General features: G+C 37.2%; 1 protein-coding gene across 16 annotated transcripts; it reads left to right on the top strand.

Annotated features, from left to right (window-relative positions):
* Window positions 1-2079: 2079 nt before the first annotated feature.
* Window positions 2080-13023, top strand: LOC129763572 (oocyte zinc finger protein XlCOF6.1-like). 16 transcript variants are annotated; one of them, XR_008740969.1, is made up of 14 exons: window positions 6942-7023; window positions 7695-7906; window positions 8044-8130; window positions 8187-8273; window positions 9233-9316; window positions 9373-9456; window positions 9515-9598; window positions 9655-9741; window positions 11553-11636; window positions 12202-12285; window positions 12413-12496; window positions 12555-12638; window positions 12695-12782; window positions 12837-13023. XR_008740969.1 is itself a non-coding variant. In XM_055762772.1 (13 exons), exons 2-13 carry the CDS (start codon window positions 7717-7719, stop codon window positions 12923-12925), a joined length of 1128 nt encoding a protein of 375 aa, XP_055618747.1. In that variant the 5' UTR covers window positions 3851-3991; window positions 7695-7716; the 3' UTR covers window positions 12926-13023. The 16 variants fall into 16 exon arrangements, 10 of the variants coding, with proteins under 10 accessions (XP_055618747.1, XP_055618745.1, XP_055618746.1 ...); XM_055762772.1 differs by lacking the exons at window positions 6942-7023; window positions 12695-12782 and adding an exon at window positions 3851-3991; XM_055762770.1 differs by lacking the exons at window positions 6942-7023; window positions 12695-12782 and adding an exon at window positions 3936-6782.
* The last annotated feature ends 384 nt before the right edge of the window (window positions 13024-13407 follow it).

Here is a 13407-nt window from a genome sequence, read left to right as displayed (position 1 = left end):
TTTCCGATTCGTTTAGTATGTGAATCGCCTAAATTCGTTCGCGGCAAAAATAGTTATTAACGTTAACTTTATATCATAAAAACGTGACCTGTTTTCTGATTTGGCGTCCTTAACGGAAGACGTAGTTCTACGTCAAAAAATGTCTATTTTAGGCACCAGCTACCCAAAAACGAGGACTTTCGGAAACTGCTGAGTCGGCCCAAAGTGATACAAGTATTGCTGATGCTGAGCCTGCATCTACTCGATTTATTCAGATGATGAAGAATAGCTAGATGTGGGAGTTTTTCTAAAAAAGTAACATGGAAAATATATATGTTGTCAGTTAATTCTTGGTTTTGGACCACGTGCTTAGTAAGAAAACGTGGATGTGATAACGAAAATGAATTTTGGGCGGGACGAAGTGTTTGTCGGGTCAGCTAGTACATAATATTAAAAAAATGATACAACCGCTGAAAGACAGTTTTTTTTCTATTCCACCAAAGCAAAGGGTCGCTTATTCTCAGCAAATGTGGTTCCGCTAAATATTTATCTACAACTAGCTGACCCGACGAACTTCGTCCCGCCCAAAATAGATTTTTTGATTTGAATACTTTCAAACATCCACGTTTTCTTACTAAGTGAACGTTAGTGAGTCCAATCACTGAACTCTTCATTGATTGATTACCCTTTGACCCTTTACAATTTCCTTTTACTATAAATTGTCTAGTACTTCTACAAAAATTCGTCCTTATAATATAAAATTATTTTCAGACACAATTCTCGCTCGAGATTCTTCAAGCATTTGGAAATAACATGTTTCTCCGTTGCATGAAATACCTGTTTGATACAGAGAATATTACAGAATAAAGACAGCTCAAATTGGACCATTCCTTCCTCGGGTTTTGGGCACACCAACACATTTGACCTTCCATTTTTGTTTATATAGATAGAAGATATAGGAATGCGTTATTCCGTCTGAAAAACCTTTTCAACTTTCGAACAAAAATCAATTTCGTTAGGGCCAACATCAAATGGACTAACAACGCTTAGCTAATTGTATAACATATGGGAATTCAATTTTCAGATTTTTCTCTCCGATATATTGATCTACGGGAAGAGACGAATACAACGAAATATAGATGACTGAAATTGAACCATTCTTTCCTCGGGTTTTGCGCTTACTAACACATTTGGCCTTCCATTTTAATTTATAGATATAAGATATGGAAATGCGTTATTTCGCCTGAAAATCCTTTTCCACTTACGAACAAAGATCAATTTCGATAGCGCAAATATCGAATGGACTAACAACGCTTATGATGATGTAATTTTCGAACATGTGGGAATTATTTTTGGATGATTTTCCGATTTTTCTCTCCAATATATTGATTTACGGGAAGAGACGAATACAACAAAATACAGGAGGCTAAAATCGGACCATCCCTTCTTCGGGTTTTCCGCTTACCAACAGATTTTGTCTTACATTTTTATTTATATAGATGGATAGTGCAGTAGCTTTTGGATCATGTGAGGATCGAAGATTGCCAACCAATGCATCAAACTCCTCCCATACAGATAAACGCGCTTCATCACCAACGATTTGTGGTAGTTTCGTAGGTGTGTATTCTATGGATGTCATTTTTAGCGTCCTTATCAACGACTGGTGTGCATAGTTGTACTTTCTGTTATCCCCAAAACCTTGCTGCTTGAAGCGTGGATCTAGCAGTATTCGTTAGGCTCATTTCATTCGATACCCATATGCGGGAGTTGCATGAAAAAAGTAATTGGTCATTTTGGAGTTAGATTTATCATAAATAACTGTTCTCTACTAGTCAAGCCCTTTCATCTGATACCTATATGATGGTGTTTTCAGAAGAAATGAATTGAATTATTATTATGCTTTTGATAACAATACATACTTTATCTATGTAGTGGATCATTATAAGAAAAGTAACACTTTTTCCTCCTCCTGATTATTGGATCTCTTTTTACATTACTATTGTATTTTGACGAACTATTTGATCCTATCCGCATAACCCAGGTTAAATTATGGTAAATGACATTTGTAGACATTTCTCAGGTCAGAAGATAATTGAAAAAGCCTCTTGGCATCCCTGGTTTATTTAATTATTTTTGTCAAAAGGAAATCTCAAGAAAAACAAAAATCGTAAACAATTAGAAAAATTTTTGCTTTAAATTCATTTGAATATATAATATTCTAGAGAAGTGAGATGGCGTTTATTAGCAGCGACCTGTAAGTTTATTGGGAAAATCATTAGGAAGCCGCACCATTGCAATCCGAGACTATCTTCCGAATAGGGCGACGTGATTTTGTATTCTAATCTCAGGTGTTCTATTCCCGACAGAAGTTTATCGTTAATATGTGATTCTGTGATTCAAGGAACGTCCTCAATGCTTTGATAATTCTTAATAAACAATTGTTTCTCAATCTATCAAACATGAATATCATAAATGACTCTGATTTTCGACTACATCTCATTTACCCAGGGACGATCCGACTCACATTAAAATGGAGCCAGAGTTAATTATTGATGACCACGAGCTGTCGGATGATTGTAACACTTTCGAGACAGATTCAACAGCGGACTTTGAGCCAATTGTACAGCATATCATGGGAGAAAAAGGAGAGGTTTCCCTCATTCTAAATGACAATCCGACGGATGAAGGATTGATGAAATATTCTATACGGTTACACTCGGGTGAGAATATGAAGTTATTTCCTATTAACATTGACGAAAAATTGTTTCAAGAATTAAACCACGTAACCACGTAATGTAAAAAAACATATCGTTCAAAAAGTTTTAATTGATAAACCAGCAGATCATTCATTTGCAGGCAAACGTTACTATACTTGCCTAATTTGTTCTAAGGCATTTAAGCGTCGTGAAGCGCTCAAAAGACATATTAGACATACTCACAATGGTTAGTAACCTTTTTTTTTTTACTATAACGATCCATTCAAAAGAATAATTCATTTGCAGACGAACGTTCCTATTTATGCCCACATTGTACGAAGGCGTTTAAGCAAAATGTAGCGCTCAAACAGCACATTCGTACTCATACAGGTTGGTAAAGAATGCTTTACTGTTATGATCCATTCAGCAAGGTCTTTTCTTTGCAGGTGAACGTCCTTTTTCTTGTTCACATTGTACAAAGGCGTTTAGGCAACCTTCAGGGCTCAACAATCATATTCGTATTCATACGGGTTGGTAAACATAATCATTCTACTGCAAAGAACCATCTACGAGGATTTTTCTTTGCAGGTGAGCGTCCCCATCTTTGTCCACATTGTCCGAAAGCGTTTATGCAACATTCAGGGCTCAAAATGCACATTCGAACTCATACCGGTTGGTATAAAATGGTTTACTACTACGAACCGTTCGACAGAGTCTTTCCTTTGCAGGTGAATGCCCCTATTCTTGTCCTCATTGTTCGAGCGCGTTTAATCATCCATCAACACTCAAAAAGCACATTCGAACTCATACGGGTTGATTCAAAATGTTTTACTACAATGAAGATTTAACAGAATTTTTCCTTTGCAGGTGAACGTCCCCATGCTTGTCAATATTGTTCGAAAGCGTTTAAGGATCTAACAGTACTCAAAAACCACATTCGAACTCATACGGGTTGGTAAATATATTTTACTGCGAAGAACCATCCACCAGGATTTTTCTTTGCAGGTGAACGTCCCCATCTCTGTTCACATTGTCCGAAAGCGTTTACGCAACATGCAGCGCTCAAAAAGCACATTCAAATTCATACGCGTTGGTAAAACATGTTTCACTACCACGAATAATTCAACAGGTTAACTTCTTTGCAGATGAACGTCAACGTTATCCAAGAAAACATCTAAATACACATGGTAAAGATACAAGCGGTCTAGCGCAGGAATCACAGGTGACCGTGGAGGAAGAGACAAATAAATACTGATGGATGGATGGATTGAATAGATTAAGAATCGATTTGTCGTTGAAAGCGATTGAAGAACGAAGTAAGCCCATAGGATAAATATTTTCAAAAGTTTAACAAAAAATGGTTCAAATAGCAAATAGCAAAAAAGAGAACAAATCAGGGTAGAGTAGGCACAGGGATACTTTACAACTGCTCAAAAGATGTTGATACTCCACCAGAATTTCCTCACATCACTCCCATCGAAAAAATATGAACAAAAACGATTTAAATCATCAAATCCTCCCGAACACACCGAAATGTTATCGAATTGAGTGCTTTCTCGAACATCGGCGAATTGCATATTTTGAAACGCTGCCAAAATGTTTCCCAACGCATAAGGGTGGGTTTAGACCAGTGATATATTCATGTGAAGAAATATGATTAGATTTATAGAAATCGCATCAACCGTTTACACTAGCGTGAACTTCTATAATGAATATATTCATATCTTATGTGAATTTATTCACCTGAAGTAGAACTGCATCCAACTTTAGTGGTTTCTCACCAGTGAGAAATTCACAAGCGTTTACATATGCTGAATTTATTCAAGTTATATATACCTCGAATAAGTGTATCATATTTATTCTCACCCGTTTACACCTATTTTCACGTGAATAAATCCATCTATAGCTATAGATCTCCCTAATGTAAACCCGCCATAACGTCAGGAATGCAACAAGCAAACCAAACAACTCCAAAAATTATTCCGACAGGTTTCATCCGATTGTATCTATAAAAGCAAAATAGAGCTAACGAACAAAATTCGGTTCAACTAGAATTACAGGGTCCATCAGATTAAAGGCTCATGCAAAAAAATGGAATAGCTCCTTATAAAAAAAAATTCGCTCCGTCGATGGTAACACTGCATTCTCCACTTCGGTACTATAATATTCTGCTAATCGTTTAGTCTGATCGGATGGTTTTTAGTGTCAAGATGTACAATTTACAAGAACGTGTATTTACAAGAACCGAAGCCTTAATGAAACTTTGTCCTCTTATGGTAAGAATTTCAACATTTCTCATCGTCGATTACTTCCTATGGGGGTACGTGAATGACCGTTGCTATGTTACAAGCCACAAAATATGGAGAAATTTAAAGAAGAAATAGCTCGGATTTTCAACAGCATCGAAGTTTTTGTTCACCGTTTAAAACGCGCCATCGAAAAAAGGGGTGGTCACATCGAAAATTATCCTAAAAAAAGCTTAAACTGAAAGACCCTGTACATAATAAGGTCCAATATTTAATTTTAGAAATTTCTAATTTCTCATTTTTCACTGTTGTTCTATTTTTTTTTATGTAATGTCAATTTATTGTCAAATTATTTACATGTATTCAATTTTTTAAATTTCACTATTTAATTCATTTTGGAGAGCTGATAAATCTATTGCGCCCTCAGTGTCGTTTATAATCCTAATGTAAGTAACCAATAATTTCAAAACATTGATTCTCTGTGTTGTTTGCATGTGATCAAGAACAGGTCTCAATAATTCATTAAATAATTCTATTCATGACTATATTTATTGGACGAAATCTGCACATTTAATATGCAAATACCTACGCGGGCAACCGGTAGACCGCCGACTACCGTTTGGTCATCCCTGATATATAGTATATAGAGTATGGATTAGGGTGCCAAGGAATGTATGGGAAAAAATCGAGCCTAAAATTTCAAAAAGTTACCCAATACGAAATGTTTGCCAACTCGAAAAAACACCTTATGCCAAATATCAGCTCAATCGGACTTAAGGGAGTGTGGCGCAAAGCGGTCAAAGTTTGAGTTTTTTGAAAATCGAAAAATCACCCAAGGGGGAGTAAAGGAAATCGGGGGTTTCTAAATTTTTTTTCATGCCAAATGTCTTTAAATTGCATGAAACGTCGAGATCTAATGTCATTTTGAATTTTTTTTTTGTCAAAATCGACACTGAGATTTAGTTTTTTTTTTCGGAATACGAGACGAAACGTACGGTTTTAGGTGCCAATAAAAATAATTATCTCGATTTTTCATTTGGAACTTGTTGCGAAATGTTGATTTGCGTGATAATTACCCTATGCAAAATATTAACTCATTCGAACTTCATTTATTAGTGTGAATTTTTGAACGGGTAGTACTCTCAGGCAATTCAGTCATTTTGTTGATGAATACAGGGTGCAGTGTACTCAGGGTGGTCGTAAAGATTAAAAATCTTGTAAATACAGAGCAGATCTCATCCAATTTTGACTATAAACATTTTTTTTTCAAAATGACATTTGCCTTGTCCACTGGATCTGGATCTGGTAATTTCCTTCTCGGTATATGCACAGCATTTTTCTCCACCCTGAGTGCAATCAGTGGAGCCACAATCAGCGTTATTTCTTGTCACTATAGCCATAAGCTGATAGTACTCTTTTCCCCGCCGATGGGAGCCAAACAGAAGTACTTTTGCTTGGAATGAAAGGCATTGTTTGCGCAGCTAGAAGCTAGAAGAAGAAAAAATATACTAAAACCATTCTTCTGCACTGTTATGATTCGACAGTAAAGCGCGAGCTGGCAACGAATGCATTTGTTACCAAAAGATACGATTAGTTTTATAAACAAATTTGTTTTTCACGAGCAGTGGCTGAACAGCAATTTTGACATTGCGATCCACCTACAGTTCAACGCCTTGGTCAGAAGATAATAAAAAAAGTCTCTTGGCATCCCTGGTTTGTTTGTTTATTTTTGGTAAAAAATGTCAAAAGGAAGATTCAAGAAAAACAAAAAATCGTAAACAATTAGACAAGTTTTTGCTTTCAATTCATTTGAATATATAACATTCTAGAGAAGTGAGATGGCGTTTGTTAGCGGCGACCTGTAAGTTTATTGAGAAAATCATTAGAAAGCCGCACCATTGCAATCCGAGACTATCTTCCGAGTAGGTCAACATGACCATGTATTCTAGTCTCAGGTATTCTATTTCCGACAGAAATTTTCCGTTAATATATATCAATATGGTGGAGTTAACAGGTGGCTCGTAATTTACACTATTTAGAAAAGACGTTTGAGGAATGGCAAGACGAAAAGTTTGGATTTGTTTATGTTATCACTTACGTTGGTATGGTTACATTTGATTTCGTCGAAGGTATTTGAAGTAGTTTAATAAATAAACAGTTGTCGTTGAAAATAGTAACCTAGTAACCTTTATGCATATGCTTCCGCCAGCTGGCTCGGCTAATGAGATTCAGGGAGTGCTTTGATCGTGGTACCGCCACTGACGCATAATTTGCAGCTTTGTTTTTTGTGCTGGTTCATAACAACAATCAACCGTGCCGGCGAAACTGTAGTCAATGTTTAGTGTTGTTTGGATACCATCTATGTAAATAAGTTCAAACTTACGGGATACGTCCGAACGGCAATTCTGACATTACGTTTTACCTTCCACTTCACTTTCCTTGATATATACGCTCCCATTAGGATGGAACTGGAAGAAAGCATAAATTCTCAGTGAGGAAGTTTTTTTACAGCCTTCCTTATCAAGGAATGCATTCCCATAATTTGAATACTATTCTACTTTTGTGTATAAATTATAAAAAATATGGATGAGCGAAAGAAAGTGGAATAATTAATTCCTTTTTCCGAGGCACTTTGCTCACACGTTGTTAATTTTCTGTGATTCAAGGAACGTCCTCAATGCTTTGATAATTCTTAATAAATAATTGTTTCTAAATCTATCAAACATGAATATCATAAATGACTCTGATTTTCGACTACATCTCATTTACCCAGGGACGATCCGACTCACATTAAAATGGAGCCAGAGTTAATTATTGATGACCACGAGCTGTCGGATGATTGTAACACTTTCGAGACAGATTCAACAGCGGACTTTGAGCCAATTGTACAGCATATCATGGGAGAAAAAGGAGAGGTTTCCCTCATTCTAAATGACAATCCGACGGATGAAGGATTGATGAAATATTCTATACGGTTACACTCGGGTGAGAATATGAAGTTATTTTCTATAAACATTGGCGAAAAAACTGTTTAAAGAAATAAACCACTTAAGTGTGAAAAAAAACATTTCGTTCAAAAAAATTTAGTTAATAAATTATTCAGCAGTATTGTTCTTTTGCAGGCGAGCGTTGCTATTCTTGTCTGCTTTGTTCTAAGGCGTTTAAGCGTCGTACAACGCTCAAAAGACATATTAAACATACTCATACTGGTTAGTAATAATATTTTTACTATAATGTTCCATTCAGAGGAATAATTCATTTGCAGGTGAACGTCCTCATCCTTGTTCACATTGTACGAAGGCGTTTAAGTCTCATGCAGCACTCAAAAGACATATTAAACATATTCATACAGGTTTGTAACGATTTTTTTACTACAGGGTGGTGCATAAGTCACGCAAACGATTTGCGCAAAAAAAACTCATAAAAAAAATGTCTCACGATACAAAATATTTATTCTCGAATAAAAAACGATACAAAGTCGACAACTGAACCGGTTAGGAACCAACACGCTCGATCGTTATTTTTTTTCCTTCAGAGAGCATAGTGTCACTTATACGCCACCCTGTATAATAATCCTTTCAGAACAGCGGCATAGTGTACAGGGGACGGTCCGTCACGACCATAATTTTTATATTGTTTCTCAAAAAATCTTTCGAAATTTTGAATGAACGTCACCCGTTAGTGATTGTTCTTTGTTCATTTCATAGAGTCTTTACACTTGAAAGTTCATTCGCCTTTGCTCAGTGATTGGTGATATTATTTATCAAGGAATTTCACCATGGAAATGTTCATGTAAAAGGATCATTCTTGGGTTTTTTCGTTATGGATGGGAGAAAGACTGCCGATACGAGTGAAGACATCTGTTATCAAATAAAGAGCTTTCAGGAAACACCTTTTTAAATGTTCAATACGCTTCAGCCATATCGAGTTCAAACACAGGACATTAGGTTTTGTAGAGAAAGCAAAACAAAAAAGCCGTATTCAGGGGTTTGGTTACCAGCCGATATGCTCCAAAAAGCAATTCGAAATCGGACTTCACGTATGGATCCCCTGCAATGTTGACCAACATTTACATGAAATATTTTTTTAAAAAAGGCAAGGATTCAGTTCCAACCCTCAATGATGAATGTTGTATTTCTTACAATTTCATATTTCTTACAGTTTTGAATTTCCTGGATTGATAATTTTGATTTTTCATTAGAGAACGAAAACAAAGACTTGATAACAAGATTTGGTTGGGGGTGACATACAAGCCCCGGGTGTCTCCCGGTCACGCTACGCTACTGATTCAGAAGAATAATTCATTCGCAGGTGAACGTTCCAATCTTTGTCCACATTGTCCGAAAGCGTTTACGGAACATACAGCACTCAAACAGCACATTCTTACTCATACGGGTTGGTAACGAATGCTTAACGGTTATGAACCATTCAGCAAGGCCTTTTCTTTGCAGGTGAACGTCCTTTTTCTTGTTCACATTGTGCAAAGTCGTTTAAGCGACGTTCAACGCTCAAAAGTCATATACGTATTCACACGGGTTGGTAAACATAATTATTTTACTGCGAAGAACCATCCACCAGGATTTTTCTTTGCAGGTGAACGTCCCCATTTGTGTCCACATTGTCCGAAAGCGTTTATGCAACTTGCAGAGCTCAAGAAGCACATTCGAACTCATACGGGTTGGTATAAAATGTTTTACTACTACGAACCATTCAACAGAGTCTTTCCTTTGCAGGTGAATGTCCCTTTTCTTGTCTGCTTTGTTCTAAAACGTTTAAGCGTCGTACAACGCTCAAAAGACATATTAAACATAGTCATACAGGTTAGTAACGATTTTGACGTAGAACTACGCCTTTCATTAAGGGTGCCAAATGAGAAAACAGGTCACGTTTTTATGAAATGATGTTAACGTTAATAACTATTTTTGCCGCGAACGGATTTTGGCGATTTACATACCAAACGAATCGGAAATTCCCCAAGATTTGTTTGATATGCTATACATTACAATCCCATAGTCTGCATATGGTTTAAATTGATGAAAAATGGAATAATTCCCATTTCCTCATACATTTGTTCTGTCCATTTGTGTGCTTTCCCGAACAGAGCTGTCAATATCGAGCAACTTATCGACGAGCAACGAAAGAGAAATCGTAAGATGTGAAGTCTCCGTGAACGAAGGAAAAGAAGACGAACGAAGGGGAATATTTGCCTAGAGCAAAAACAGTGGATCTCGCTGAGGCAAATTTTCATTCTTCGTGCCGAGATCGACTGAACAACATCGTTGCTGGGCGAGATGGACGGCGAGGGACCAAATGTCTTCCTCAAGGCAATGGGAGTGGAGGAGTAATATTATGGATAAAGGGCCTTTTTGAAGACGAATGAACTGAAGAAGTTTAAAGTCTCAAGCAAGGAAGGAAGGCAAACTTTCAGTATCGTTCTGTATTCAAAGCAATGAATATCGCTTGTCCTTCCTTGTTTTGCGTCATCACATGTCTTCGTTTCAGAATGAGCAGTGGACGCGACCAAATTACTCACTCGCTGATGTCACTGGCATTGCAATCATTGCATCAAACCATTGCCATTGCATTAAGGTACTGAGCTACACAATTGTGTAGGAATCATCAAGCTAGGCTATCGTCCGTTCACCATAAAATAAACGTCCTGGAATTTTGTCAGTGATTTGGTTTCCTATTACGGTAGGAAAACTATTTCTATAAAGGATGACAGCTAAGTTAATCAAGACTGGCAATATTAACAGAAAGGGCTTCTGATAATAAGTGTGTGTATATTTAGTGGCCTAAAGCCATCGATATATGGATATTTGTATGCGTACGTGCGTGCTTCATTTCCCGTACGTAAAAATAGTGCATCTTCGCTACACTGAAACCCCATTTGTATCTGCTCCCGTGTGCATTAGCCCTGTAACGATGCAACAATCGCTTATTTTTTCATGCTATAATTGACGATTGTTTGGTTTGCAGCCTTTTTCCAAGCAGTTAACATTGCTTGTTTTCTGTCATCAATGCATTGAACTGACGCTGTGGTGAAGCAGGTGTTAAGGTTGTGCACCAAAACATTATTTGGGAAATACCAAGTTATTCAAGTTATAATAAGTTATACATTTATTTGGACTCGTGTGCCAGTCGCAAAACTGATTTCAACTAGGATTGCATTTGCGCTAATCTTGATCATGATGAAGCAGTGCTAATCTTTTCGAGGTGGTTGAGATTAATAGATAGAGTTTATTTCGTTTATTTAGACACCTAGAAAGTAAATCTCGTTCTGAAATGTTGTATGTGATTGTGTTTCGCTTGCCGGTAGCAAAACTTTTTCCACTAAGGATGACAGCTGTGCTTTTCTCAAGCATGTATTATTCTACGGGCACAAGAATGAATCATCAAACAATTACCGTCAAATGATTTTACAATAAAAAAATTTCAGGGCTACCAAACTGGTAGAATGGTTATTTCAAAATTTTCGTAGCATTATAAAATAATATCTGCAGTTATAAACAAGTGACTTGAATTAAAGTACAGCGTAGTTCTACGTCAATAATGCGGTCGTGTCTTGAACACAACCTCCTATATTTTTTTTTACAATAATGATCCATTCAGAAGAATAATTCATTCGCAGGTGAACGTCCCCATCTTTGTCCACATTGTCCGAAAGCGTTTACGGAACATACAGCACTCAAACAGCACATTCGTACTCATACGGGTTGGTAAACAATACTTTACTATTATTTTAGAGGCGAATGAACTGAAAAGTTTAAAGCTTTTATAATTCATCACGTTCGTTCGTTCGTTACTATTATGAACCATTCAGCAAGGCCTTTTCTTTGCGATTTGACGCCCTTGGACTGCATTTGCGAGGGTATGCCAAATTTCTTGTTTAAGCCGATAAATCAGCATCAATTCAAGCACTTGAAGACAACATCACACGTGTTATCGTGAGGTTACCAGCCGATATGCTCCAAAAAGTAATTCGAAATCGGACTTCACGTATGGATCCCCTGCAATGTTGTGACCAACATTTACATGAAATATTTTTTAAAAAAAGGCAAGGATTCAGTTCCAACCCTCAATGATGAATGTTATATCTCTTACAATTTCATATTTCTTACAAATTTGACTTTCTTGGATTGATAATTTTGATTTTTCATTAGAAAACGAAAACAAAGACTTGATAACAAGATTTGGTTGGGGCTGACATCCAAACCACCCGCCCCGGGTGTCACCCGGTCACGCTACGCTACTGATTCAGAAGAATAATTCATTCGCAGGTGAACGTCCCCATCTTTGTCCACATTGTCCGAAAGCGTTTACGGAACATACAGCACTCAAACAGCACATTCGTACTCATACGGGTTGGTAAACAATACTTTATTATTATTCTAGAGGCGAATGATCTGAAAAGTTTAAAGCTTCTACAATTCATCACGTTCGTTCGTTCGTTACTATTATGAACCACTCAGCAAGGACTTTTCTTTGCAGGTGAACGTCCTTTTCCTTGTTCATATTGTACAAAGTCGTTTAAGCAACGTTCAACGCTCAACAATCATGTTCGTACTCATACGGGTTGGTAAACATAATTATTTTATTGCTAAAAATCATCCACCAGGATTTTTCTTTGCAGGTGAACGTCCCCATCTTTGTCCACATTGTCCGAAAGCGTTTATGCAACTAGCAGGGCTCAAAAAGCACATTAGAACTCATACGGGTTGGTATAAAATGTTTTACTAATACGAACCGTTCAACAGAGTCTTTCCTTTGCAGGTGAATTTCCCTAGTCTTGTCCTCATTGTTCAAACGTGTTCAATCATCCATCATCACTCAAAAATCACATTCGAATGCACACGGATTTGTAAATATATTTAACTGCGAAGAACCATCCACCAGGATTTTTTTTTCTTTGCAGGTGAACGTCCTCATCTTTGTCCACATTGTCCGAAAGCGTTTATTCAACTTGTAGTGCTCAAAAGGCACATCCGGACTCACACGGGTTGATTCAAAATGTTATATTACAATGAACTGTGGGGACACGAACCGAAAGGATAAAGAAAATCGAACGAATTAGTCTAATAAATATTAACTTTACTTTATTAGCGTTTGCGTGTGCCCCCTTTGTTGCTTACAAGTTAACTGGTCTGGTATAACATATATGATATATGCGGTGTGCAGTGTGCAATGTTTGTATGACAACCTGTGTCGACTCGAACTAAAACATGGCGGAATTTCTTTCGCTGTGCACGTATACACTACGCTTTGCATCATGATGGGTTGTCGTTGGAGGTCGAAATTCAGCAAAGGCTCCATGAAGCTGTTTAGTAAACTCGGTTCGATGGATCTCAACCGCTGGGAGATCGAAACACTCTGCTGGTTCTCTTAAGGTGAAGGTGGAAGCTAGCCACAAATGGCTGCCACAATAGCGCTCATTTCTTTCATCTCCCTCTCTCACTCCTCGCCCGAAAATCATTAATTTTGCGAAA

Source organism: Toxorhynchites rutilus, chromosome 1, assembly GCF_029784135.1.
Source record: "Toxorhynchites rutilus septentrionalis strain SRP chromosome 1, ASM2978413v1, whole genome shotgun sequence".
Classification (NCBI taxonomy): domain Eukaryota; kingdom Metazoa; phylum Arthropoda; class Insecta; order Diptera; family Culicidae; genus Toxorhynchites; species Toxorhynchites rutilus.
The sequence above is the reverse complement of the archived record's forward strand: the minus strand, read 5'-3'. Positions and strand labels throughout refer to the sequence as shown.

What these genes read in the sequence shown, in the direction of transcription:
- LOC129763572 (XM_055762768.1), top strand. Translation starts at nt 6,977, where the DNA reads ATGGCAAGACGAAAAGTTTGGATTTGTTTATGTTATCACTTACGTTG. An exon ending in TCATGTTCGTACTCATACGG is followed by an intron (nt 12,497 to 12,554) that starts GTTGGTAAACAT and finishes TTTTCTTTGCAG; the next exon opens with GTGAACGTCCCCATCTTTGT. An exon ending in GCACATTAGAACTCATACGG is followed by an intron (nt 12,639 to 12,836) that starts GTTGGTATAAAA and finishes TTTTCTTTGCAG; the next exon opens with GTGAACGTCCTCATCTTTGT.